Consider the following 26,566-nt stretch of genomic DNA (forward strand, 5'->3'; position numbering starts at 1 on the left):
TCTTTCTCGAGTCACATCCAACTCTTATGCAACTACAGTTTACAATGGATATACTGTATAGAATTCCCATCTGCTCTTTGTTTGCATATCGAGTATGACTACTTTCCAAATAGCAGGAGAGTCCTATTAGAGTCCTAAATAAATTTTTGTCTTTGTTAGATTTCCTTTGAGGCCTCTTGATTCTAGGTTTTACTTCTACATTTGCAAATTTTTCCCTAAACTTTAAACAGCTTCAGCTATGTGAACTAAGTCATTGGCATACAGGAGTTCTCATAGTCAGTCTTGAACCCATCTTTATAGCCTGGTAAACTACAATGAACAGGATGGAATGCAGAACCAAACTGATGGATTCGTGTCTGCAAACTGCTTTTTTTAGTGAACTCACTGCTCACTCTCACCTTGCTGACATTATATAACTTGTACAGCTCTCATAAGCCATTCATCTACTTCCTTTTGTGATATACATTTTACAGTTGGATGACCATATGACCAACCAATTTATCGTGTCACCCACACAAGAGATTGTATACAACAAGATAAAGATTATTGCTCTTGTTGGATGGATTTCCTGCATGAAGTTAGTAAAATCTGTTTTCTTTTTTCCTGCATAGTTTTTTGCAACATGCGGAACCGTTAATACCAACATTTTTTCTCTCTCATCCCTTTCTATTGAAGAGCATAAGTTCAAAATGTCAAAGACTTTTCCATCTTCCCCAAGTATCAAACTAATATATCTGCATGTTTTCCTTCACCTGTCTTTTGGTTTCTGTACATCTGCACCAGTTTTTCTTTGATAACTGAATCCCCTACTTATTATTAACGACATCACAGAAAGGACGGTACTAGGACAAAATCTCACTGGACAAAATCCCCTGGTAGTCAATATTCCCCAGGATATTGTTCTTTCTTTATAATAAAAATATCTTAGGAAAGAGAAATTTTATTAAAAAAATTTTTAATATTTATTAGTTGATATTTTTGTGTAAAATTTTATCCAGAGGGATTTTGTCCTCGGAGAATTTTGTCCTGATACTGAACGGACTGGGTGTATGTTATTGTGTTATCAGTATAAGAAAAGTTGTCTTTAGTTAGATTTATTAGTCTTCTCTACTTCACGTCAGTATTTTTCTTCTTTGTTTTTTTTTTTAACTTACTCTCTTCTAACATGTTGCCTGGCTGCAATTCCTAGAATCCTTGTCAATTTTATTTCATTCACACCTTATTTTTTGTATAATAAAGGAAGCGAATTATTACACAAGAGGTCTGGGGTAGTTAGCAATAAAGTGGGACTGTGAGTTCCTTTTAGTCCTATCACACCAAGAACTTATCAACTTCTCCAGTGCTGGTGCGACAAGAAAATGCACCCAATACATTCTGTAAAATAGTTGGCAATAGGTAGGGCATCAAGCCATCAAAATCAAGCCAAAATGATATGAATGAGCCCTAGTCTATGAGTAGTAGCAGCTCTCAATAAGAAAGGGCTTGGGGTGTGGTGACCTGCCCGACAAATGCCAGCATGGAAAGTGGATGCAAAACAGTAGCAGCAGCCACACCAGTCACCACCACCACCACCACACATCTCCTGATTGAATAAGCTGCAAGAGGTGAAATTTGAAGGCTTTGTCAACCAAATACATATAATAAATTTAACTCTACTAGAAGTATTGGGTCACATTCAAACTATCAAAGTCAACAGTAGTTTAATAATTGCAGTTCCATTACAATTTACATAAAAAAAACCAGTTAGCTACAAAATCTTAACTAAAAGGAATCATTTCATGAATGAAAAAGATGAAAAAATTCAGGCCATTAGTTCCTGTCACATAATTACACACTTTTACATCTATAAATAACTGTAAAAACATAAAATACATACATACTTACACGTGTTAGAACAGTCCAGAGAGAAAAAAAATAGGATGATGATAATAATAATAATAACAAGAGCAAACCTCTACCAAGGCAACACCAACAATTAGCCAGAGATGATTTTTTAAAGTGAGAATACCTGAAATAAACTCGCCTGCTCTTACAAACGTGAATACTAAAAATGAACCCAACCGCTCTCAAAAATTAAGTAAAAAAACAGGAAAAATAATCCAGAATCCTTGTCCAGTACTGAATTGATCCCAAAATCTTATCAGTTCATGCCTGTCATGAAGTCAAACATTCCTGAAAGTTTCATCCAAATCCATCCAGCAGTTCTTGAGATATCTTGTCCATGGACAAACAAACAAAGAAACAAAAAACAACACCTCCGCCTTCACTAAGGCAGAGGTAATAATAATCCTTTCTACTATAGGCATAAGGCCTGAAATTTGGGGAGAGTAGACTAATCGATTACATCAACCCCAGTGTGTAACTGGTACTTATTTCATTGACTCCGAACGGATGAAAGGCAAAGTTGACCTTGGCAGAATTTGAACTCAGAACGAAGCGACAAACAAAATATCACTAAGCATTTTGCCCGTCACGCTAATGATTCTGCCAACTCGCCACCTTAACAACAACAGCAGCAACAGCAACAACAACAACAATAATACATCACAGGTGCATTCAATCTGCTCAGTTGGTCTTTCCTCCTTTCTTTCATACTGCAGTAGATGATAACAGCCCCGACTCTACTGTGCAGTAAGCTACCTGCCAGGAAAGTGACCTTTACCATTATCAGTTTCAACCTCATTCATGCCATTGTTCAATACATTTGTACTTGACATTTTGGTGATATGGTGACACAACCACCAGTGTTTTTATTGAGACACCTCTTCTTGAGAAGTTGCCAAACAAGGTTAAAGAGTCCACCTCCACCCCCACCCAATGAGACAGACTTAACCCTGCCAGATGCCAACCAAGTATCTCATGGTCTTGGGGTGAGCTTACAAGTACTACACTTAGCCCAAGAGTGACCTGGAGGTAGTTATGGTTAAGCGTAACCTCATTATTCCCATATCAAGATTCCACAGCCTGATGCCGTTGAACGCCATACCCAGGACTATTAACTACTGCAGTAAACACATGAGCATTGTCTCTAATATGAGCAGTAAACACAGGGGCAAAATTTCTGATGATATTCTACTACTTTCCTGAACTGGCCGATGGAAGAACTAAGACACATAGACTGTAAAACTAGAAGGACAACATCCACATATAGGTTGTTACATCCTAGACACAGTGTTGATAGGTTATACCTACCATGGAAGGAGAGAGGGAGAGGACTGATAATAACAGAAGATTGCATAAGAGACGGGAGAATGTGATATAGAAGAGTATGTGAGAAATAACACAGAAAGACTGATTTCAGTTGCCAGAGGGGAGAAAGAAGTTGTGGAGACTACAATGGAATACAAGGAAAGAAGAAAGAAAGAAGAAAGAAACAACTGGAGAAAAGAACTACACAATCAGCATCTCAGACAAACGCAGGATGTCACAGCAGATGAATTTTGTCTATGGCTAAAGAATGGAGAACTTAAGAAAGAAACAGGAGGATTCATAAGTGTTAAAAGCCAGTCATTTCAGATGAATGTCATTAAGGCAAAAATAGACAAACCATGAATAGTCCTAAGTACAGAGTATGTAATGAGAAAGAGAAATCCATTGTGTACATAAGTTTACATAGTCCTTAGGCACAGAAGGAGTATAGACATAGGCACAATTGTGTAGCCAAGGCATTACACTGGGACATATTAGAGCAAAGATTTGAAGTAGGCAGAAAATGACACCAACAACAACCAGAGAGTGTAATAGAGAAGGTCTTACAGGATCTTAATTTACAGACCGATAATGAACTTCATGCCAAGCAACCAGATATTATCAATCAGACAAGGAGTGAAAAAAGAGTGCTTCATCACAGATGTGGCTATATCTGCAGACATGGATATAGCAGTCAAGAAAAGGTCCAGAATTTGACTAGGAAAATGCAAATAAATAGAAAACAAGAGAAAAGGTCTGTCATTCCTTAACGAAACTAGTAGACAATCAACACTACTATGGAACAAGAAGAGAACAAAAATACTGTGGAAATACAAAATTACAGATAAAGGTTTACCTGAGGTAAAAGAACAGCTAAAGCAAGATATCCTTACCAAAGCACAAAGAATCCGCTGGTATGAGAAACACCAACGATTCTTTAAACAAAACAAACAGTTCAGCTCCAACCCCAAAAGATTCTACTAAAATAGACATCAATGCAGCACCAACAGCAAAAGTGGAAGAATTTTGGAAAGAAATATGGTCGGTGAAGGAACAACCTCAGAAAAGGTCTATCAAAACAACAAACTCAGCACCTGAACAACTCTGGACCCCTATAACAACTGGAGAGGTCACCCAGACACAACAACAACTAAGCAACTGGAAGGCATCCGGGCAAGATAAGATCCTCAACTTCTGTTTAAAATATCTGACAGGAACACATAAAAAAGCTGGCTGAGAAAATTAATGACATACTAGCAGAGCCAGAGACAATGTTTGAATGGGTCATGGAAGGGAAAACTATCCTAATTCCCAAATCCACTGAAATGGCAAACCCATAAAATTACAGACCAATAACTTGTTTCCCTACAATTTACAAAGCTTTTCTGCAATATCGCACAGAATGAGCAAGCATCTGGAAGAAAACAACCTGTTTCTAGAAGAGCAGAAGGGATGTTGCAAGGGCTCATACAGCTGTAAAGATCAACTAATGATCAATAAAGCCATAACTGAAGACAGCCACAGAAAGAAGGATCTGCGTATGGCCTGGACCGATTACTGAAAGACTTTCAATAGAATTCCCCACACATGGATCCTAGAAACACTAACCATGAACAAGGTAGCACCAACAATCATAAAATATATAACACATTCCATGAATAAATGGCAGACAGTGCTACAGCTCCAAACAAAAGAGTGACTCATAAAAACCAAAGCCATCCCCATTAGAAGAGGAATATTCCAGGGAGACACACTCTCTCCACTCTTTTCTGCTTGGCATTGACACCTTTATCTGACATGTTAAGTAGAACTGGATATGGATACAACTGTTATGGTAAAACAATCAGCCACCTCTTATATGTGGATGATCTAAAACTGATCTACAAATAATAAACAGCTGGAAACACTACTAAAGACAGTACATGGATTTACCAAAGAAATAGATACGAAATTTGGATTAGAAAAATGTGCCAAAGCAACTCTGTAAAGATGAAAACTAGTTAAGAGTAGTAACATCACACTAGATAAAGCAAATGAAATAAGAGAATTAGACCAAAGCCAGACATACAAATATTTAGGAATCAATGAACTAGATACAATACAACACACACAAATGAACGAGAAAATAAAAAAGAATACTGTAGACAAGTTAAATTAATACTGAAAACAGATCTTAATGCGAAAAACAAGATAATGGGTATCAACACTTTAGCCATCCCAGTTATAAGTTACAGTTACAATATCCTTAACTGGACACTAAATGAACTAATCAAAATAGATAGGGAAACAAGAAAAATAATGACAGGATTTAGGATGTACCACCCAAAACCTGACATAGAAAGGTTATATATACAACGTTTAGAAGATGGTAGAAAATTATTACAAAATAACCACCATAGGACTACAGGAATATCTACTTCAGAAGCAAGGAAAACTAATACAAATAGCCACAAAACATTAACAAAACAAAAAAACTGTTTTCAGTCTTTTAGGAAGCTGAGAAATACAAACTAGAAGTCATACTACCTAACAAATACGAAGAAGAAGAAGAAACAACAAAAGCTGTAAAACAAATGAAATCCAAACTAAAACTAGAACAGCAATGGACCATGATAAAACAATGGCAACAAAAGCCCCTTCATGGCAAATACTGGGCTAAACTAAATGCAAAAGAAATAGACAGAGAAAAATCCCAGCAATGGTTGAGAAGCTCAGGACTCAAAGCAGAGACTGAAGGATTTTTAATTGCAGTACAAGATCAAAGCTTTCCCACCAGAAATTACCAAAAACATATAATGAAAAGAAACATAACAGGTAACTGCAGAATATATGTGGCGATGGACAAGAAACAATAAATCATATTGTCTTTGGCTGCCCGGTCCTGGTTAAGAAGGAATATATTCACGGACATGACAGAGTTGGGACCTACATACACTGGAAGCTATGCCAGCACTATGGAATAACAACAGAAAAAAGATGGTATAGGCACACACCAAACAAGTTCACAAAAAATAAGAAAGCAACATTATGGGATATGCCAATACACACAGATAGAGAAATTAAGGCCAATAGGCCAGATATAGTTGTCAGAGACTATGAAGAAAAAATGCTTTCTAATTGATGTATTAATACCAACAGGTGACAATGTTTCTCCAAAAGAAATGGAGAAACTTTCAAAATATAAAGACCTGGAAATGGAGGTAACTCGAATGTGGAATCTAAAAACAGAAACAACTCCTATCATAGTGGGCACATTAGGTATGATAAAAAATATTCAGACAAATACATAACAAAAACACCAGGACTAACAAATATATATAACATACAGAAAATAGCACTACTAGGCACTGCACACATCCTACGTAAAACATTTTCAATACTATAACTATAAGAGCATCACAACAAACAACAGCACATACCCAAGGCACACAGAACTGTGTAGTGAAAGCATGTTATAAGAGACTACTGAATAATAATAATAATAATAACAACAACAATAGTTTCAAATTTTGGCACTAGACCAGCAATATAGGAGGGGGTCAAGTCAACTACATTGACCCCAGTACATAACTACTACTTAATAATGTTTTTTTAATTTTGGCATGAGGCCATGATTTTGAGGGAAAGAGTTAATGAATACCACCATTCCCCAATACTTAACCGGTATTTTAATTCTATCAACCCAGGAAGAATGAAAGGCAAAGTTGATTTTGGTGGGATGTGAACTCTGACCATAAAGAGGAAAAAAATATCTTGGGGCATTTTGTCGGACGCTCTAACAATTCCACCAGCTTGCCATGTTTTGATGATGGTTTCTGATTAAGGTGCACGACCAGCAATTTTTAGGGAAGAGAAGTTGATACCACCGACCCCAGTATTTTACTGATACTTTATTTCATCAGCATCAACTGAATGAAAAGCAAAGCTGACTTCAGTGGGGTTTGAACTCGAAACATAAAGGGCTGCAATTAAATATTACAATGCATTGTATCTGATACTTTCACACCTCCACCAATAATAATAATTTTTTTTTCCTTTATCACTGCTACCCACACCCCTTTGTACAAGAAAAATGTTATCAAGAGAGGTTACCATACATATTAGGGATGGATAGTTATATAAAAATGAAAGGATGCATAATGACATTATACAATGACTTCTAACAGTGGCACAAATAATAGTGGCTGAAATTAGAAGAGAACCACTCACCTGATGTAATTAAGTGGGTGACTCTGATGAATCACAATTTCACAAGTAGGGCAAGTGTTATTGTCATCCAGGTACTGAACCAAACAGCTTTTGCAGACTATAAGATAAAAGTATGAAACCATTTAATAATCACCAGTAACAATGTTTATATCTAATGAAAAATTTAGACTGTTCAATACATTTGTGTTGTTTTTCGTGATGTGTTGCTCCAGCTAGTCCAAACCAACTAGACATGAGTTATATAGGTAGGCAGGAGTGAACAGTTGGGATCTGTAGATTTATCCATCACCACTTAGTGAGGAATGGATTGAACACATAATGTGCAATTTTCTTTTTTAATTATTTCTTTTAGTGCTCCAACACAAATACATACATACATACAAATACATACATACATGAATGCATTATATATATAAAGTGAATTGCATCATAGTGCTGTTTTCTCACAGACAGTGCCCAACTGATCCTCCTACACTGTGTAGTCAACAAAATCAAAAACAAACAATGTGCATGTGTGAAATCAAAAATACAAAATGGCAATAATTTACCCATCGCACCCTCTGTGTGTGTGTGTGTGTGTGTGTGTGTGTGTGTGTGTACACTGTATTAACTAATCCGCATAGACTTTCATGTGTGTGTGTTTGTTTGTGTGTGTGTACCATTTGTTACAAAGAGATTAATACCCAGGCAAGATTGGAACAATATATGATGGTTCTGATAAATTATTTGGACATTATATATTGTTTCTTCAGGTTTGCCAAATGTGTTGTGAATGATCTTAATGTCTTTGTACACCACTTAATTTAATTTTTTCTATATGACATGAACATAAAAGTGTTGCAGATGATTTCTTCTATTTTTGTTTGCTGTATGAGGTACATGTGCAGTATTTTGATTTTATAGAGTAGATGAGTCAGCAAATTTAGACATTTGTATTCTGTGTTATTCAATTATATTGATTACAAGTTTCTAACAAGTTAATCCCTAATGTATTTTTTAGGGTGATCTGAAAGAAATATCAGTAACTCAGTACAGAACAAATACTAGAAAACAGTTGGTTTGAAAAGTACTACTTCTACAATTTTCATGCCAATCTTTACACCTTCTCTGAGACACATTGGTAAAAGACACACACATACACAGGTGTATCTATGGCTGTATGGTTAAGATGTTCACTTTCCAACCATGTGGTTTCAGTTTCTGTCTACATGGGTGGTTCCTTGGGCAAGTAAATGTCTTCTACAATAGCCCTGTGCCAACCAAAACCTTATGAGTGGATTTGGTAGATGGAAACTTAAAGTCTTTAACGTCAAATGGTAAAAGCAAAATGGACATGATTTAATCTAGACTAGATTCATTCTACTTTGTATTGTCTATCATCATTCTTTGAGGTTAGCCTTGTGAGCCTCAGAACAGAGTTAAGAGTACTCATTAAGGATCCTTTTGAAGGCAGAGTTTTATAGCCAGATCCCTTTCCTGTTGCCTCTTCAAAAAGAAAACAGGGATATAGTGCAACTATTCTATCTTGCCCCAAAATTTCAATTGACTGATCTTATTCTAGTACCTTATTTGATGAAACACCTAGTGACGGAGATTTTATACACAAATTGTGCTACTATAGCTAACTGGGCTATAATGACAGTACTGAAAGGTACATCTATACACAAAGTATCTAAGGAAAATTGGCACTCTATTGGTTACGACAATGAGGGTTCCAGTTGATCCAATCAATGGAACAGCTTGCTCGTGAAATTAAGATGTAAGTGGCTGAGCACTCCACAGACACGTGTACCCTTAACGTAGTTCTCAGAGAGATTCAACATCATACAGAGTGTGACAAGGCAGGCCCTTTAAAATACAGGTGCTACTTATTTTTGCCAGCTGAGTGGACTGGAGCAACACGAAATAAAGTGTCATGCTCAAGGACACAATGCATTGCCAGGAACTGAACTCACGACCTTACGGTTGTGCTAAGGAAAATTATTTATAGTTAAAACACCACCTTCTTGCTAATAATACCCACAGAAAGATTTGAACTCAGCACTACAAGGTAACAAAATATCCATCTATTTTAGAGTACTCCCACTGCTTGTATGTATAAGCTGTAAGGACAGGAATCCAGTTCTACAAACAGTATGTATGTAATATAGTGAGTTGAAAAACAGAGATTATACAAGCAAATGGTAGACAAAATCTTCTAAAACAATGTTTAAAATTGACCAAGAAGCAAAGGAGACATTGCCAATAAAATCAATTGACTGGTGGCTTTTAAATAATATAGACAACACATACTAGAGTGGATCTGGTCTATAATTTCCATAGGTGAACAGTAAACACATTTTAGGTTTACTAGATCAGAATCACTACAATCTGCATCATCCATCCCCACTAACAACTCGTGTTTTAAGACCATTTTCCCTGTTATGGTGGGGCTAGCTTTGCAGGCCCCTTTACAGCCTAAATCATATTCATCATTGCACACTTTTTCAAGCAGTGTTTGACAGCTAGATACCCTTCTCATTGCCAACCTTTTTAGCTGACCCTTACAACAAGCAGGGATACTATACTCCTGTTCTATAGTATCCGTACTGACAACCAACTAATCCTACTTGGATTATTCTCCTTGCTTGTTGATTTAGATATTAAATACTTCTGGGGTGATTTTTATCTGGTAACTGATTGCATAAGCTGATCGAAGTTTTCCAGTTCTACATTATAAGTATGAAACCCAACCAATATGTATATTTAGTATACAAAATACTCCTAAGGTGTTTTTCATGAGCTATTCTGTTGATATTCCTAATCGGTTTCATTATATTATCTTTGTCTCTCTATGTTGATCATTTTTAGCTTTGCCAAATTTACTTGCAAAATAAAAATCTACTCAGAGCTGAAAAAACTAAAGAACTGCATTTAGAATGTCATAGGTATTATAAACCAACAACTGGCAAGAGCCAGCAAGAGAGTCTCTATGTGTGTGCTTGATTTACTAAAAGTAGCAGCTAAATCTTCCTTAAATCATACTTTACCATCTTAAATCATATTTTGCCATCTTAAAAAATAATAAACTATGTCTGGAAAATAAAAAGAAAATAGTCACAACTGAACCACTTTTGATTATAGATTTGCTTAATCAGAACCTTTGGGCTAAACAACAAAGATAGCTATCCACCACTTAGATAGACTGTTATTGCTAAGCCTAATGTTGTGACTAAGAGGGCTGAAGTATAACTGCAAAAGCATTTGCAAACCAGAAATTGCTGAAAACATTACTCAAGACAAGAAAAATAAAGAAGGTATCAAAGAATTAAAATAAACAAATGAAGACAATCTAATTGGCAAATGCTGAGAATAGTTGTACAATAAAACAAAGAACTTCACTTACATGTGTGCAGACATTCTGTGATGGTGGTCGCATCAATGAGGTAGCCAGAACACAGTGTGCATGTAATGTGAACATTGACTGACTTCAAACGAATTCTCCGCTCCATCATGGTGTCAGAAGAACTGACATCCTCATCTGAAATAGAAACAAAATGTGCATCAAAGATAGTGCATGTATGTATATACATATGTATATTTAAGTATATATATTTGTACATTTATATATATATATATATATATATATATATATATATATATATATATATATATATGTCTCTTTTATCTTCTACTGTTTATCTGTTTCAGTCATTAGACTGCAGTCATGCTGGGGCACTGCCTTGAGGAATTTTAGTTGAACTAATTGACCCCAGTACTTAGTTGTTTTTTTTTAAACTTGGTACTTCTCTTACCATCTTTTACCAAACGCTAAGTTACAGGGACATAAATACACACATATATGTACGGTGGGCTTCTTTTAGTTTCCATTTAAAAAATTCAATCACAATGCTTTGATTAGCCTGAGGCTCAAGGTGCCTCAAGCAGTGGGACTGAACTCAGAACCATGTGGTGGGAAGCAAACTTCTTACCACACAGCCACACCTCTGTGTGTGTGTGTGTGTGTGTGTGTGTGTGTGTGTGTGTGTGTATGTGTGCATGCATACAGATTTCTGCACATTTTCTTTCCTTCTCATATAGAGAGTTTTTTCTTTTTACTTAGAATATACACACTTCTTATTAGCACACTTATTTGCACTTTTGTACTTACTACAAATGCTCAGTTATAAATTAAGCTTTCTAATAGTTGGAAGACATTCTTTCCTTTATCATGTAAACACCACTTCTGCTTCCAGGTAGTTTTCTTTATCACACCTACAGTGTCAAAGACTATTTCACTTTTGGACTATTCAATTCCATGACATATAAGGACTAAGTGCACAGTCATTTAGAGTTTTTCTTTTCTAATGAAACTCAGAGACCTAACCTCTCAATATTTACTTTCATCCAATTACTTTGTGAGTTCTAATTTTGTCAGATCATAACATTCAAAGTTCAGTCCTCCAGCTCCAACCTTGCAGCATCGGCTGCAAACCTGGGTGTCCCCACCCATAACGTGAAGAAGAGGAAAATCTATAAACACCAGGGCCTAGCTGGCTGCTACCAGTTTGTGCCAGTTGCCATTCAAAAATGTCAGGTATTCTAGGACCCCATAACTACTGATTTTTTCAGCAAAATAGGGATAATGGCAGCCCATCGGAGAAATGTGCCCCACGAGGTGGAGTGGCTGCTACAGCGAGTATCACTGGCCATTCTTTGTGGCGACACCATCACAGTCATTACCACAGAGCTTGCCTGAGCACACCATTTATTCTAGGATATGTAGGCCATTGCCCCCACCACCTCCATCTTCTACTGCTTCACCCCCCCCCCACTTTTTTTTTCTTTTTCTTTCTTTTTTTTCCTTATCCCTCTTCTTTCCTGCTTCTTTGTACTGAAATATTCTAATCAAATTTGAAATTAACCCTTTGGAGACAGCCTCATTTGGAGTTTAAGCGCCAAGAAGACGGAGCTCTTTTCACAAGCATGCACTTATTTTTCAACAAAATAATAAAAAATAAAGTAATTACTTTTCATACATAAAACTATATATATTCTTGTAAGAAATTGAATGAACTAATACTATCTTCTTCGTCATTCGACTGTTCAGCTGTTAAATCAGTCGTGTTGTCTCTTAAGGGTTAAATATCAAATAACTATAAAATAGTTTATTTGTTTTTCTTTTGACAAAGTATAAGGCCAAATTGTTTAGATAAGATGGTAAAATCAATCAAGTAATATAACAGATACTTATTTCATTGACACAAGAAGAATTACAATCAAAGTGAAGTATGGTAGGATTTGAACGCAAATGCAGGAGACCACAGACTAAACGCCGTAAAACTTTTGGTATAATGTTTTCCTATTTGAACTCATCCCGTTGTTCTGATTATAATCAAACATAAAAGTAACAATAGCTATTCAGATTAAATTATGCTAGTAAAGTGAAACTTGTTAGCCTAACCTTGCTCTTTCTAATTTAATTACAATCCACAGTATATCATTAAGTATTTATTTATTCTGTTTGTTGGGGTTTTTTTATTTGGTAATATTGGTTCAAAAGATGACTACAACCTCTTCTAATAGTGTTCTTTATTACCATCAAAGAAACTTTTCAGAACAACCACATAATCAATAATACATTTCAAACTACACTTCCAACAATTTAGCTGATATTTTTCAATAAACTATATTAATAAAAAATAGATATTAATCTATTTCCAATCACTGTTAATTATATTTATAATAAGTCATATAATAATTTGAGAAAAGAAATTGTAATTAAGGAACAGAAAAGGATGAGTGTCTACAACAAAATTATCACATTATATCACCAATCTTTTAGCTGTCAGAAACTAACATCATCATTAGTATCATTGTTATTATTATTATTATTATTATTATTATTATTATTATTATTAAGGTGGCGAGCTGGCAGACTCATTAGTGGGCTGGGCAAAATGCTTAGTGGCATTTCACCCGTCCTTACATTCTGAGTTCAAATTCCACCAGGGTCAACTTTGCCTTTCATCCTTTCAAGTTCGATAAATCAAGTACCAATAGAGTACTAGGTCGATGTAATTGACTCATCCCCCTCCTCCACAAAATTTGTCCGTCGTCATCGCCGTCGCCATCGTCATCATCATCATTATTATTATTAAGGTACCAAGCTGGCAGAATCATTAGCATGTCACACAGAGTGCTGATTGGCATTTCAGCTGTCTTTACATTCTGAGTTCAAATTCTGCTGGGGTTTGTCTGCTAACTTTACCTTTCATCCTTTCAGGGTCAATTACATGGACTAGCCCCTTTCCCTAAACTTTCAGGTCTTGTGTCTAAAGTAGAAAGAATTATTATTATTATTATTATTTCTACTACTACTACAACTACTACTACTACTACTACTATTACTACTACTATTATTACTACTATTATTACTACTACTACTACTACTACTATTATTACTACTACTATTATTACTACTACTATTATTACTACTACTATTATTACTACTACTATTATTATTATTATTACTACTACTACTACTACTACTACTACTACTACTACTATTACTACTACTATTATTACTACTACTACTACTACTACTACTACTATTATTATTATTATTATTATTAGGTGGGGATGTATGGCCTAGTGGTTAGGGTGTTGCACTCATGATTGTGAGATTGTGGTTTCAATTGCTGGACTGGGTGGTGCATAGTGTTCTTGATTGAGTAGTGCATAGTGTTCATCTCATGTGCTCTGCAATCACCACCTGACGTGTGGTACACCATGCACCTGTTCAGGTAATGTCGATTTGATGGAGAGAGCAAGCTAATATACAGTGCATACATGTGATCACTATAAACAAATCATTTGTGCAGGTCATTCAGCAAAAACTGAACACTCATACATCATCTCTTATGGGAGAGCCCATTGTTGTTATTATTATTATTATTATTATTATTATTATTATTATTCAGTAGTCTTATTCTTATCACATGCTTTCACTGCACTACCAAGCACAGCTCTGTGTGCCTTGAGTATGTGCTGTAGTTTGTTGTAGTGTTCTTATTTTCACTGTATTGAAAGTGTTTTACATAGGATGTGTGTGGTGCCTGGTAGTGCTATTTTCTGTATGTTATATATACTTGTAGTCCTAGTGTTTTTGTTATGTATTTGTCTAAATGCTTTCTTATATCTAATGTGCCTACTATAAGAGGAATTGTTTCTGTCTTTAGGCTCCACATTCGAGTTACTTCTATTTCCAGATCTTTGTATTTTGAAAGTTTCTCTGTTTCTTTTAGAGAAATGTTGTCACCTGTTGGTATTGAAACATCAATTAGAAAGCATTTTGTTTCTTAGTGATCTCTGACAACTATATCCAGCCTATTAGCTTTGATTTCTCTATCTATGTGTATTGGCATATCTCAGAGTATGGTTGCTTTCTCATTTTTTTTTTTGTGACCTTTTTCTTGAGTGTTCCTATACCATCTTACCAGGCAGAATCATTAGCCCGTTGAGCAAAATGCTTAGCAGCATTTCATCTATATTTATGGTCTGAGTTCAAACGCTGCCATGGTTAACTTTACCTTTCATAGGTAGCAGTTGAGCACTGGAGTCAATGTAATTGACTTATCTCCTCCCTCGAAATTGCTGGCCTTGTGCCAAAATTTGAAACCATTATTATTATTATTATTATTATTATTATTATTATTATTATTATTATTATTATTATTGTAGTTGCCCACAACAATTTGCAAATACACCAAAAGTTAACTACCATTTACTACTACATTGATTGTTTTCTTCCAGTTATAAATAAATACTCCCGAAGTCTCTGGGATTATTTATTTACAACTCCAAACCATATTGTCTTTAAGCCATAAAATGTCAGACAAAGACTTATTAATGTATTAGACACAGATTCCCATTTTAAAAAAATAATCTAAGGTTAAGAGAACACTAACTCTTCATATCTTGTGCAAAAACTACTACTGACTGAAAGATATTCTCAAAAGTTTCCTTTTTCTTAAGTCAAAGAATTTTAACTAATTTTTTTGCTTTTCATGGAAATAAAAGAAAAGCAGAGAAACTATAATTCAACAACTATTAATACAGAAAACATTAAATTGTTATCATCAAACAATATTCAAAAGTCACTTGAAGCCGACTAATCAACAAAATAGTTAACTTTTAATAATGAAGTGGAAAGCTTCTAAGAAAACAACACATAATTAATGTTAAATTAATTGAGTGTTTAGTAATTAGATAGAGCTGAGGTGAACTTCTCTGCATAGCTAGAAGAACAGTATCATTTTTATCACTGACTACATTTAACCACTTGACTCAATGTACTATTAATACTCAATACATCTTCATGTCTTCAACATCTTCATTATTAAAATATTCGGGGGGTTTTTAGTGATGATGAATATAAAGAGAAAAGAAATGCAGGCAGAAGCTGCATTCAAATTGACATAATGTTCAGTTGTGCCTCTACAATACAACTCTATAAATTATGTGCCAGATTGGCTAATTTAGGAAAAACAAAATCATATTTCAGGTTAAAATAATCACCTGATAGTGGTTGAGGGCTTGTTTGAACCACAATTTTAAGGGCTATCAGCTGGAACCAAAGTTATTTGTTTTTTCTTTGTTTATGGGGGTCTGAGTTCAAACAACCAAATCAGGGCATATCGACCAAAATTACCTTAACAGTGTATTGCAGTTAAAAATGATCATCTGCAAGATCTCACCAGCTTTCAATCAAGGATAACATCTATGACACCTCCAGAAGAATGTCCATCATGTCACATCCAGCAACTGTTTTGAAACGTCCTACCCCGAGTTGTTCTGTGTGTATGAAGTTGGTCATAAAGCTCATTCTTCAAAACATAAGGTGTCTGCTTTGACAGAAGGACAATCAAGAATCGAATCACTATATTACTGACTGGTCCATGTCATGCATAGTTATTGCTTGGCATTGTTGTTTCAAGATTTGTTGTGAATAATAAGTGATCAGTTTTCACAATTTAGTGCAAATGATTCTGATTTTTTTTGTGAATCATAGGGGGTAGCGGTTTTCATTGTATTTTTTCCTTTTTGCGGTGAGGGTGGGGGGGTAGACTATGGTAAAGTTTCAATCCAGGGATTTGTTGGGAATATTTTCTTTTTGCTATTTCATGTTTTGGTTCTTCTTCAATTTCGGCGTAAGCAAGGCAAAATCCTCCAAGCCGGAATCTGATCTTCCTAATCAGATTTTTACCCCATAAAATAGGCTAAATACCAAAAAAATGTATTTAAGATCAATTATTTCAAGAAATTTATTAGGTTTTGAGTCCATTTTATGTTTCCTGTTTTTATACTTGTTTAATCACATTAGGGGTCAATAACTACTGATTTTACCCAATCTTGGTCGGTTTTGATGTTTGGTACCCAAAATGGAATTATATTTTCTGTGTAGCCTTTTAACCCCTTTGAACTGATTTTTTTCTACAGTTTACATAAAAAGTTGAGGATGTCAAATATGTTAGCCATTAACATGTCAAAATTTGTCATCTTTTTTAAAATTATCAAGTTTGAGGGGTTTTTACTAAAAATTTGGATATTTTTCATGCATCCCCGATTTTCTCAAATTTCTCAAATTTATGTTGGCCTATGCACTCTAGTCTGTAGCTTGACGGAAAGACAATAAAACATGCTTCTAAATAAGTTCAAACAGAGATTAAAATTTTTTTTTGTAAAAGAAAATATGTTCAATCTTATGATACTCAAAAAAAAAAAAAACGTAAATTTCATTAAATTAGCCAACTTTAAAGAGCTATAAAAATATTTTAAACTTAGATTTTTTGCCTTATAATCTTTTAAGTTTAGAGAAGCAGAAAATAAGCATTTTAAACATCTGGGGGAAACTTCCAAAAATTATAAATTCCCACTCTGGGCACAATGTGCTATGTTCCATCAAAGATCCAGGTGCAGGTGTGGCTGTGGTAAGAAACTTGTTTCCCAACCACATGATACCTTGGGCAAGTGTCTTCTACTATAGCCTCAGGCCGACCAAAGCCTTGTTAGTGGATTTGGTAGGTGGAAACTGAAAGAACCCTGTCGCATGCACACATGCGCACGTGTGTATGTGTGTGTGTGTGTGCGCACGCGCACATCTTTGTGTCTGTTTGTCTCCCACCACCACTTGACAACCAGTGTTGATGTGTTTACATCCCCATAACTTAGCAGTTCAACATAATTGATCAATAGAATAAGTACCAGACTGTAAAAAAAAAAGTACTGGGGTTGATTCATTCAAATAAAATTCTTCCAGGTGGTGCCCCAGCATCACTGCAGTCTAATGACTGAAATCAATAAAAGAAAGAGAAAAAGTTAAACTTCCTTCCCAATATTAAATGATCAAATAGCATTAGCAACACACAACTTTACAAAACCCTAATCCTAACTTTACAACTGCAGATAACTAAGCATTGATATTGTGCAGGCTTACTGATGCCTGTGTGAACACATTTTCAGAAATAATGGATTGCAGAACACCCCTTAATACCCACATCAAGGCAACAGGGCTTGAGAAATTTCAGAATGTTTCCCAGATAGACTATGTGTGCCAGGTATAGACTCTTCAGTACAGTTTATATATGATCAAATATACATGACCATATACCAGGATCAATAGACTTATATCTATACAGACCCAAGGGCTAATATTTGAGGAGCACTGGTGGAATTCACTTTATTAATTAAATTAAACATTTTTTTTTTATTAAATGTCTTGTCTTTTATAGTATCCAATGTGCCAGGGGAAAAGCCCAAGTTAAAGATCCAGGAGTGGTAACTTTGGAAAATATCAACTGGGTAGAAATTCTTAAAACAATGAATGTGTTGCAATTACATTGAAACTAATGAAATCTAGAGCTCTAAAATTACATTTGAAATATAAGTTTGCTAAACAATTTGGTCAAACAGAAACTACACCTTAAATGCACCTTCTAAACTCCAAAGATCCTGATTCAGAGGTTTTCTGAAGCAAATCTATCTTCATGCTGACATATGCTGACATCAGACCAACAGTAGGCAGTTAGGTAGTGACTGTGGAAAGCAATGAAATTACTTGTGTAAAATAAGATATATTGGTTACTATTGAGATATCCGTCATCATTACCATTTAATGTTCATTTTTCACACTGGTATGGGTTGGACAGATTGCCAGGGGCCAGTGAGCCAAAGAACTGCACCAAGCTCCAATACTTACTTTGGCATGATTTCTATGGCTGGGTGCTCTTCCTAGTGCCAACCATTTTACATGACACCAGCATTAGTGAGGTCACCAAGTAACTCACAAGACATGACCCCCACTCCCCTCAACTGAGGTGGGATTTTGTATCGAAGGATGAGGTTTTATGCCAGGTGATGAAAGGTTAAAATATAAAAATGGTATAGGAACAGGTATCTTATTGCAGAAAAGATACATGGCTACCCCAGTTGGAAAAGAGAGAAGACAGTGAAGATGTTTCAGGGCATAACCTCAAATTAGAGGAAGGTGAATATAAGAGAAGTGGTACAGAGAACTGGACAGGGTGAGTGGGTTTGTGAGAGTGCGAAAGCAGAGTGGCAGATGAATAGAGATGAGGACAGAAGTGATTACAGGGAATGGTGAACACATTGAAAATATGGTAGACAAGTTTTTTTTTCCTGGCTTTAGTTGGAAGTTGAACTGTATCATTTATTGTTGAATAGTCTGAAGTATGCAGACTTTTATCATAATTTTACAGTATAAAAACTTCTTATAACAGTTTTTTCAACAACTCTAATAAAGACAAGCTTATACATTCCATAAGGTTTAACACAAATTTTCTCGATCAGTATCATTCTTCTTGGAATGGAAACACTAGTTATGTATGCACAAAAATTTTCTCAACATTCTTTCTCATATCAACAGACTTTCCACTTTCATAAATTTCAGACCTCACAAAGTAGTTGAATTCATCATTGATTGACAGAATTGCAAGGACATGCTAAACTTAGCTAATGGACATCTATACCTAACCAAAATATAATGGTTTCAAATTTTGGCACAAGGCCAGCAATTTCAAGGGAAAAGGCAAATTGATTACATTAACCCCAGTGCTCAGCTGGTACTTATCTTATTGATCCCAAAAGGATGAAAACCAAAGTTAACCTTGGTGAAATCAGAACTCAGAACACAAAGACGGATGAAACACCACTAAGCATTTTGATAAGCATGCTAACAATTCTACCAGCTTGTCACCTTCAAGCCAAACCATGATATAATACATACAAGACTCCAGCTTGCCATTCACAAACAACAACCAACTGAATTTGTGGATCAATTTCTTCAAGCCTTGAAACTACTAGTTAAAGAATAGAACTTTAAAACAATGTCATTGGGAGTATATACAAAAAAAAAAAAAATCAATAGTGGACAGTTTTATTTCTGGAAAACCATCAACAGAAATGTGGCTCAAAGAACTTGAGAATAGATTTTAGAATAGCAGTTTCATAAACCAGAGCTTTAACTTAACACTAAAATATTCCAGCATCAATAATCAGGATGTGTTTTTAAACATTAATACTATTACAAGATGACACCAAACAGGAATGTGTAAATAACATATTAAACATTCAGAAGGCCAGTATAAACCAGGTAGACCTTTTTCCAACATAATATCTTGAATTGTAGGTTGTTCTTCTGCTTTATAGGAGTATCTTTTGAGTCAATACACTTTTTAATGTTACAATTAACACAAATTAACATACGCTTTGATTAACAGTGAAAGAACTGACAATTTATCTAAGGTGATATTACTAAAGCAGAATGATTTAGTCATTAAACTAATCTCAAGAGGCAAGAACATTGTGATGGCATCAGTTAGTTCTAGAATCAAAGAGATATAAAGTTGTAATTAGAATAGATAAGTGGAAAAATTGTACAAAGGGCATTCACTATTAGTTATATACAGTTTCTGCTCAGATCTGCTTCAGGTAGGGAGTTTCATATCCCAACATTCCTTAATAGCATTAAAATTTAATACTTCAAAAGCTTCTCTAATGTTGTTAGATTTTGCTTCACTAATTTAACTCCAAATGAAAAACCTATTGTTATACCCACTTGAAGCTATTATGTGGAAGACTTCAAATTCATAAGGCAAAAAAAGTATCTAGTCAAAGAAGGCAGCAGTGAACCATTAGATCACAGTAAAGAGATCAAGTTATAGTAAAAAAAAAAAAAATCACAAATGATGCCTTATCATTGATTTCTCTACCACTATCAATATTCATATATTTTTAACTGACATTCCATCAGTCACAATGATGAGGTTTCCAATTGATCTGATCAATGAAACAGCCTGCTAGTGAAATTATCATACAAGTGGATGAGCACTCCAGAGATACATGTATTCTTAACATGTGAAGATTCAACATGACACAATGTGAACAGGCTAGTCACTTGAATTACATGTACAATTCATTTTTGCCAGCTGAGTGGACAGGAGCAGCATAAAATAAAATGTCTTGTTCAAAGACACAAAGTACCACTAGAAATTGAATTCAAGATTATACAATCATGAACCAAATGCCCTAACCAGTAAGCCATGCACCTTCACATCAAATACTTCTCCATGTTTTTCTAGTACCTATCATTGATGAAACAACACATACTATATTGCAATATTCATATTTTAGCAAGACTGACATGAAATATGCATATTATCAACTGCCACTGACAATTAAAGACTGTCCTTACATTGCTTTTGAAGCCTTGGGATAACAGTATCACGAAACAAGGTTCCCTTTGTGGAGCAGAAGACACTTGCTCAAGGTGCCACACATCAGACTAAACCTAAAACCATGTGGCTGCAAAGTGAACTTCTTAGCCATATACATGCAGCTCTGTATTTGTCCAATAAAAATGCATTCCAGACAAAACAAGCATGACATTCTTTGGATATTGCAATCACAGCCACAAAAAAAAAAGCTGCTGATCCTAAAAAGCTGCTTCTATTTAAAGACCTTAAAATTCCTACTTCTAAAAAGAAACTAAAAAATATCATCTAGTCTATTAGAGGAAATCTTTTACTTGTTTCAGTTGTGAAACTGTCTCCATGCTGGGACACTGCTTTGAAGAATTTTTAGAAGGATGAATCAACCCCAGTACTTATTTTCTTTTAAAGCTTGGTTACTTATTCTATCAGACTCTTTTGCTAAACCACTAAAATCAGTAGTCAACACCAACATCAATAGTCAACAAACACAGACACACATACACATATATATGACAGGCTTCTTTCAGTTTCTGTCTACCATATCCACTCACAATGCTTTGGCCAACCCAAAATAATAAAAGACACCTGCCCAAGGTGCCATGCAGTGGGACCAAACCTGAAAACATGTGGTTGGAAGGCAAGCTTCTTACCACACACCGACTGGGGTCCTTAATGAAATATATCATTTTCCAAATTCCTCAAAAAGTTGTTATTGCCTTTATTGACATGGGTGTGGCTGTGTAATTAAGAAGCTTGTTTCCTCCCAACCATGTGGTCTTGGGTTCAGTCCCAATGTGCTGCACATCTTGGGCAAGTGTCTCCTACAAAAACCCGAAGCCAAACAAAACTTTGTGAGTGGATTTGATAGATGAAAACTGAAAGAAGTTTGCCATGTGTGTGTTTGTGTGTCTTTGTTGTTTGTTTGTACCCCACCACTGTTTGACAACTGGTGTTGGTTTATTCTTTTATTTGTTTCAGTCATTTGACTGTGGCCATGCTGGAGCACCACCTTTAGTCAAGCAAATCGACCCAAGGACTTATTCTCTGTAAGCCTAGTACTTATTCAATCGGTCCCTCTTGCTGAACCGCTAGAAGATGGGGACGTAAACACACCAGCATCAGTTGTCAAGTGATATGGGGGAGCAGACACACAAACATACACACACACACACACACACACACACACACACACACACACACACACATATATATATATGACGGGCTTCTTTCAGTTTCCGTCTACCAAATCCACTCACAAGGCTTTGGTCGGCCCGAGGCTATAGTAGGAGACACTTGCCCAAGGTGCTACACAGTGGGACTGAACCCAGAACCATGTGGTTGGTAAGCAACTACTTACCACACAGCCACTCCTGCACCTATGGTTTGTTTATATCCTCATAACTTAGCAGTTATAGCCACAGTGCCAGACACTGTGTTAACTGCAACACTACTACAAGGAGAACAGAGCAACATACGTATATAGACCTGTTATTGTTATTTTTTAGAACAGTTACTAAATTCCCTGTTGCTGACAATGAAACAGATGAATGGTGACTTTGATAAAAGTGATGGAAAAGATGATAAGTTTTGACATCTAGTCCATTATTCCCCTTCAGAACTGTAGAAGCCAACCATAGCAGATATTAATCTAAGAACAGCAGTCAGGAAGATCATCTCTTATTCCCCACTGAACAAAACAGAGTAAGAATCCTAAATTTGGTATTTTTCATTGTATTATTAGCATCTAGCTTGAAGGAAAACCAACAAAAATTAGCCATCAGAAAAGCAGTAAGAAACTTGCCTTGTTGCCTCACACACACAGATTAGCATAAATGGCTCTCTGTTTCACTATTTCATCAAGTGTTATAAATTTACTATCATTCCTTGCTAAATATTTCCTGTGATTACAAGTAACCATCTCAAATAATATCAAAATAACCACAAAATAATATTTTCTCAAATCAACATAGAATGTTTACTTGACACAAAAGTTAGATATAAAAATGCAATGCAATTGGTAAAGAGGGATGTGCAACAGCAGGGTACATCAACTCTTGTATGGATTGCTTGTCATTATTTCAAGCATACTCCCTTTCCCATTTGCAACAAGATTCTTACAAGCAGCAGCTGTGTCAACTCCATAGTGAGAGGGATGGGTTGAAGGTTAAGTTCATGAATTGAAGGCTGACAGCAGGAGCAATAGCAGCCACAGCAACCAGAGTTATAAGCTAATGCTTGCTGTAATCGCTACATTGTGTACCACTGTGCTTACTATTCAGATCATTACACTCCTTTGCCTCTTGTCCATTATTGCAAAGGGATAGAGTATATTCAATTATCAACACCAAAGGGATAAAAGGCAAAATTGCTTCCATCAGGATTTAAACAGGCAACATTAATGTACTGAAATAGAGACCAATAAAACAACCAATCCAGATTTCTACTGTTTCAATTGCTTTCAAGCTATTAATAATGATTTGCTATGCTATAACTCAATACCTTAGAGAGGAGAAAGTTGATTAATCCAAAACCAGAATATTACTGGTATTTATCTCATTGAGAATTTCAAATTTCAAATTTTATAAGTATTTTCTGAAGGTGTTAATACTGATTTCAAATTTTGGCACAAGGCCAGCAATTTCGGGGGTAGGACCTCAGTACTTGACTGGTACTTACTTTATCAACTCCAAAAGAATGAAAGGCAAAGTTGACCTCAGCAAAATGTCACTAAGCTATTTACCCAGCATGCAGCATTTTTGTAATAAGGATTACTAAGGTGTTAATATTACACAAGAAGGCAGTAAGCTGGCAGAATTGTTACGGCATTGGAAAAGATGCATAGCAGCATTTCTTCTAACTCTACATTCTGAGTTCAAATGCCAACAGTCAACTTTGCCTTTCATCCTTTTGGAGTCAATAAAATAAGTACCAGTTGAGTACTGGGGTCAGTATAATCGACTTACCTCCTCACCCAAAATTGCTGGTCTTGTGCCAAAATTTGAAACTAATAATATACAAGAAAATAAAAATAAAGATTATCCACATATTTCTTTCCTCAATTGAAGCTTGCAGGAATATCTGATTCCATCTGAAAATCAATAATATCTCTTTACTGAGCTCATAAATCAAAGTAGCTGAGTAGATAACATGTCAGCTTGATAGCTCATGAATTGTAAGTATTATGATAAACATCATACTCATGCACTGTATATATCTAATTGTGTCACTGAGCAACAAAACTATTCTAAATATCTACACTTGGACCCAGTGACCTGGAGACCAAGCACTAAGAGTTTTCTAAGGTAAGTTAACTGCATTATTGTTCAGATTATCTATCATCTATCCAACTGGTTTCATGAACTAGAATGATTTGTAACAGGACCTACTTGAGCTCACCATCATTTTTTTAGAAATAAAACTTTTGTTGTTTTTACCTTTTAATAGTAGTACCATACTTCCAATTATAGAGATAAAGAGACATATGTGAATTAAATCAAAACTAAGGTAATCTATATATATAAAACCGAGAATGTGTGTCTGTCTGTATCTATGTGTGTGAGTGTGTGTGTGTGTCTATATGTGTGTGCATCACTAAAACTCAAGAACTACCCAACCAATTTCATTCAAGTTTTACACATGCATTACTTAGGATCCATGGAGTGTTATGGGCCAAAAACATTTTCAACTTCTTGCCTAATGCAAGTCCCAAAAGATCTCTTAGACTATTTCGGTATAATGGTATAACATGTAAAAAATGAAACAATAACATCTCTATTGTAATGTGATAGAAGAGTTTCACTTTTATATGGTTTCACTTTTAATAGCTTCACTATGTATATATATATATGTTTGTATATATATATATGTTTGTATATATGTGCATGTGTGTGTGTGTATATATATATATATATATGTATATATCTTTGTATATATGTATATATATATATATATATATATATATATATACATATTTGTGTGTGTGTGTATATATATATATATATATATATATTATATATACATACACATACAGACACACACATATATATATTCATACACATTTGTATATATATAATATATATATATATATATATATATATATATATATATATATATATATATATATATATATATATATATATGCACACACATATATATATGTGGTTGGCATTAGGAAGGGCATCCAGCTGTAGAAATTCTGCCAAATCAGATTGGAGCCTGGTTTAGCCATCTGGTTTCACCAGTCCTCAGTCAAATCGTCCAACCCATGCTAGCATGGAAAGCGGATGTTAAATGATGATGATATATATATATATATATATATATATATATATATATATATATATGTATATATATATATATATATATATATGTATACATATGTATATATATATATATATATATATATATATATATATACATATTTCTATTTGTAAGTTCACTGCATTTCATCTTTCTAAGGTTGGTAAAATAAGTACCATCATCATCATCATCGTTTAATGTTTACTTTCCATACTGGCATGGGTTGGCCAGTTTCACATGGAGCTGTCCAGACTCCAGCTACCTTTTAAGGCATAATTTTTATGGCTGGCTGCCCTTCTTAAAGCCAACCACTTAAGAGCATGCTGGGTGCTTTTTACATGCCACCAGTCAATAAAAGTAAGTACTGGTGGAGGGAGAGTGTCCCAGAATGGCCATAGACTAGTGACTGAAACCAGTAAAAGTATAAAAGGATACTCCCAGCTAATAAAAGGATTAACCTCTACAGCAGGATTTCTCAAACTAGGATCAATTTACCCCTTTGAGTTCACCTATCCAGAAAGTAAATTTGATGATTCAAGATTTGGACAACTTCTTTTCAAAAATAATTTTTAAAGTCTGAAGTTGAGAAAAAATTTCAAATAGGCTTATTTTGCAAAAAAATACTGATTGTTTTCTTTCTACTACTGTGGATTTCACAATCTACATTGTAAACTTATTAATTATTGTGTTGTTAATGAAATAGTCCAATTTGGAAGACTTTAATTCTAATATTTGTTTATCATTAATTCATAAGTGGAATAACACAGGTATCTACTGCTTTTATTGTTATTTTTATTTCAGTAATAATAATGTTTAGAATGAGTATTTCAATTTTATCTTTATCAGTTATTTTATTATCATAGAAATTCTAATTACAAACTAAAATTGCAAAAAAAAAAACTTTAAATTCAAATTAAGAAACAAAACTTTGAACTGGTGCAGGTGTGGCTGTGAGGTAAGAAGTTTGCTTCCCAACCACATTGTTCCAGGTTCACTCCCATTGCATGCCAACTTGGGGAAATGTCTTCTACTATAGCCTCAGGCTGACCAAAGCCTTGTGAGTGGATTTGATAGGTGAAAACTGGAAGAAGCCTGTC

At 35.0% G+C, this 26,566-nt stretch overlaps 1 protein-coding gene across 2 annotated transcripts in view; it reads right to left on the reverse strand.

Moving 5' to 3' along the window:
* LOC106872045 (polycomb group RING finger protein 3) overlaps positions 1 to 26,566 on the reverse strand; it is a 98,294-nt gene that overhangs the window by 14,436 nt on the left and 57,292 nt on the right. Inside the window, exons 3-5 of one of the 2 annotated variants that reach the window (XM_089365926.1) lie at positions 17,644 to 17,729; positions 10,784 to 10,918; positions 7,399 to 7,495 (exon numbers count right to left, since the gene is read on the reverse strand). In XM_089365926.1, coding sequence (XP_089222052.1) covers positions 7,399 to 7,495; positions 10,784 to 10,918; positions 17,644 to 17,713 — 302 coding nt within the window. In that variant the 5' untranslated portion in view covers positions 17,714 to 17,729. The remainder of the gene's footprint in view (positions 1 to 7,398; positions 7,496 to 10,783; positions 10,919 to 17,643; positions 17,730 to 26,566) is intronic. The other variant, XM_014918883.3, reaches the window with a different exon arrangement.

The sequence above is a fragment of the Octopus bimaculoides genome, chromosome 18 (genome assembly GCF_046866305.1).
Source record: "Octopus bimaculoides isolate indiv1 chromosome 18, ASM4686630v1, whole genome shotgun sequence".
Taxonomy (NCBI): Eukaryota; Metazoa; Mollusca; class Cephalopoda; order Octopoda; family Octopodidae; genus Octopus; species Octopus bimaculoides.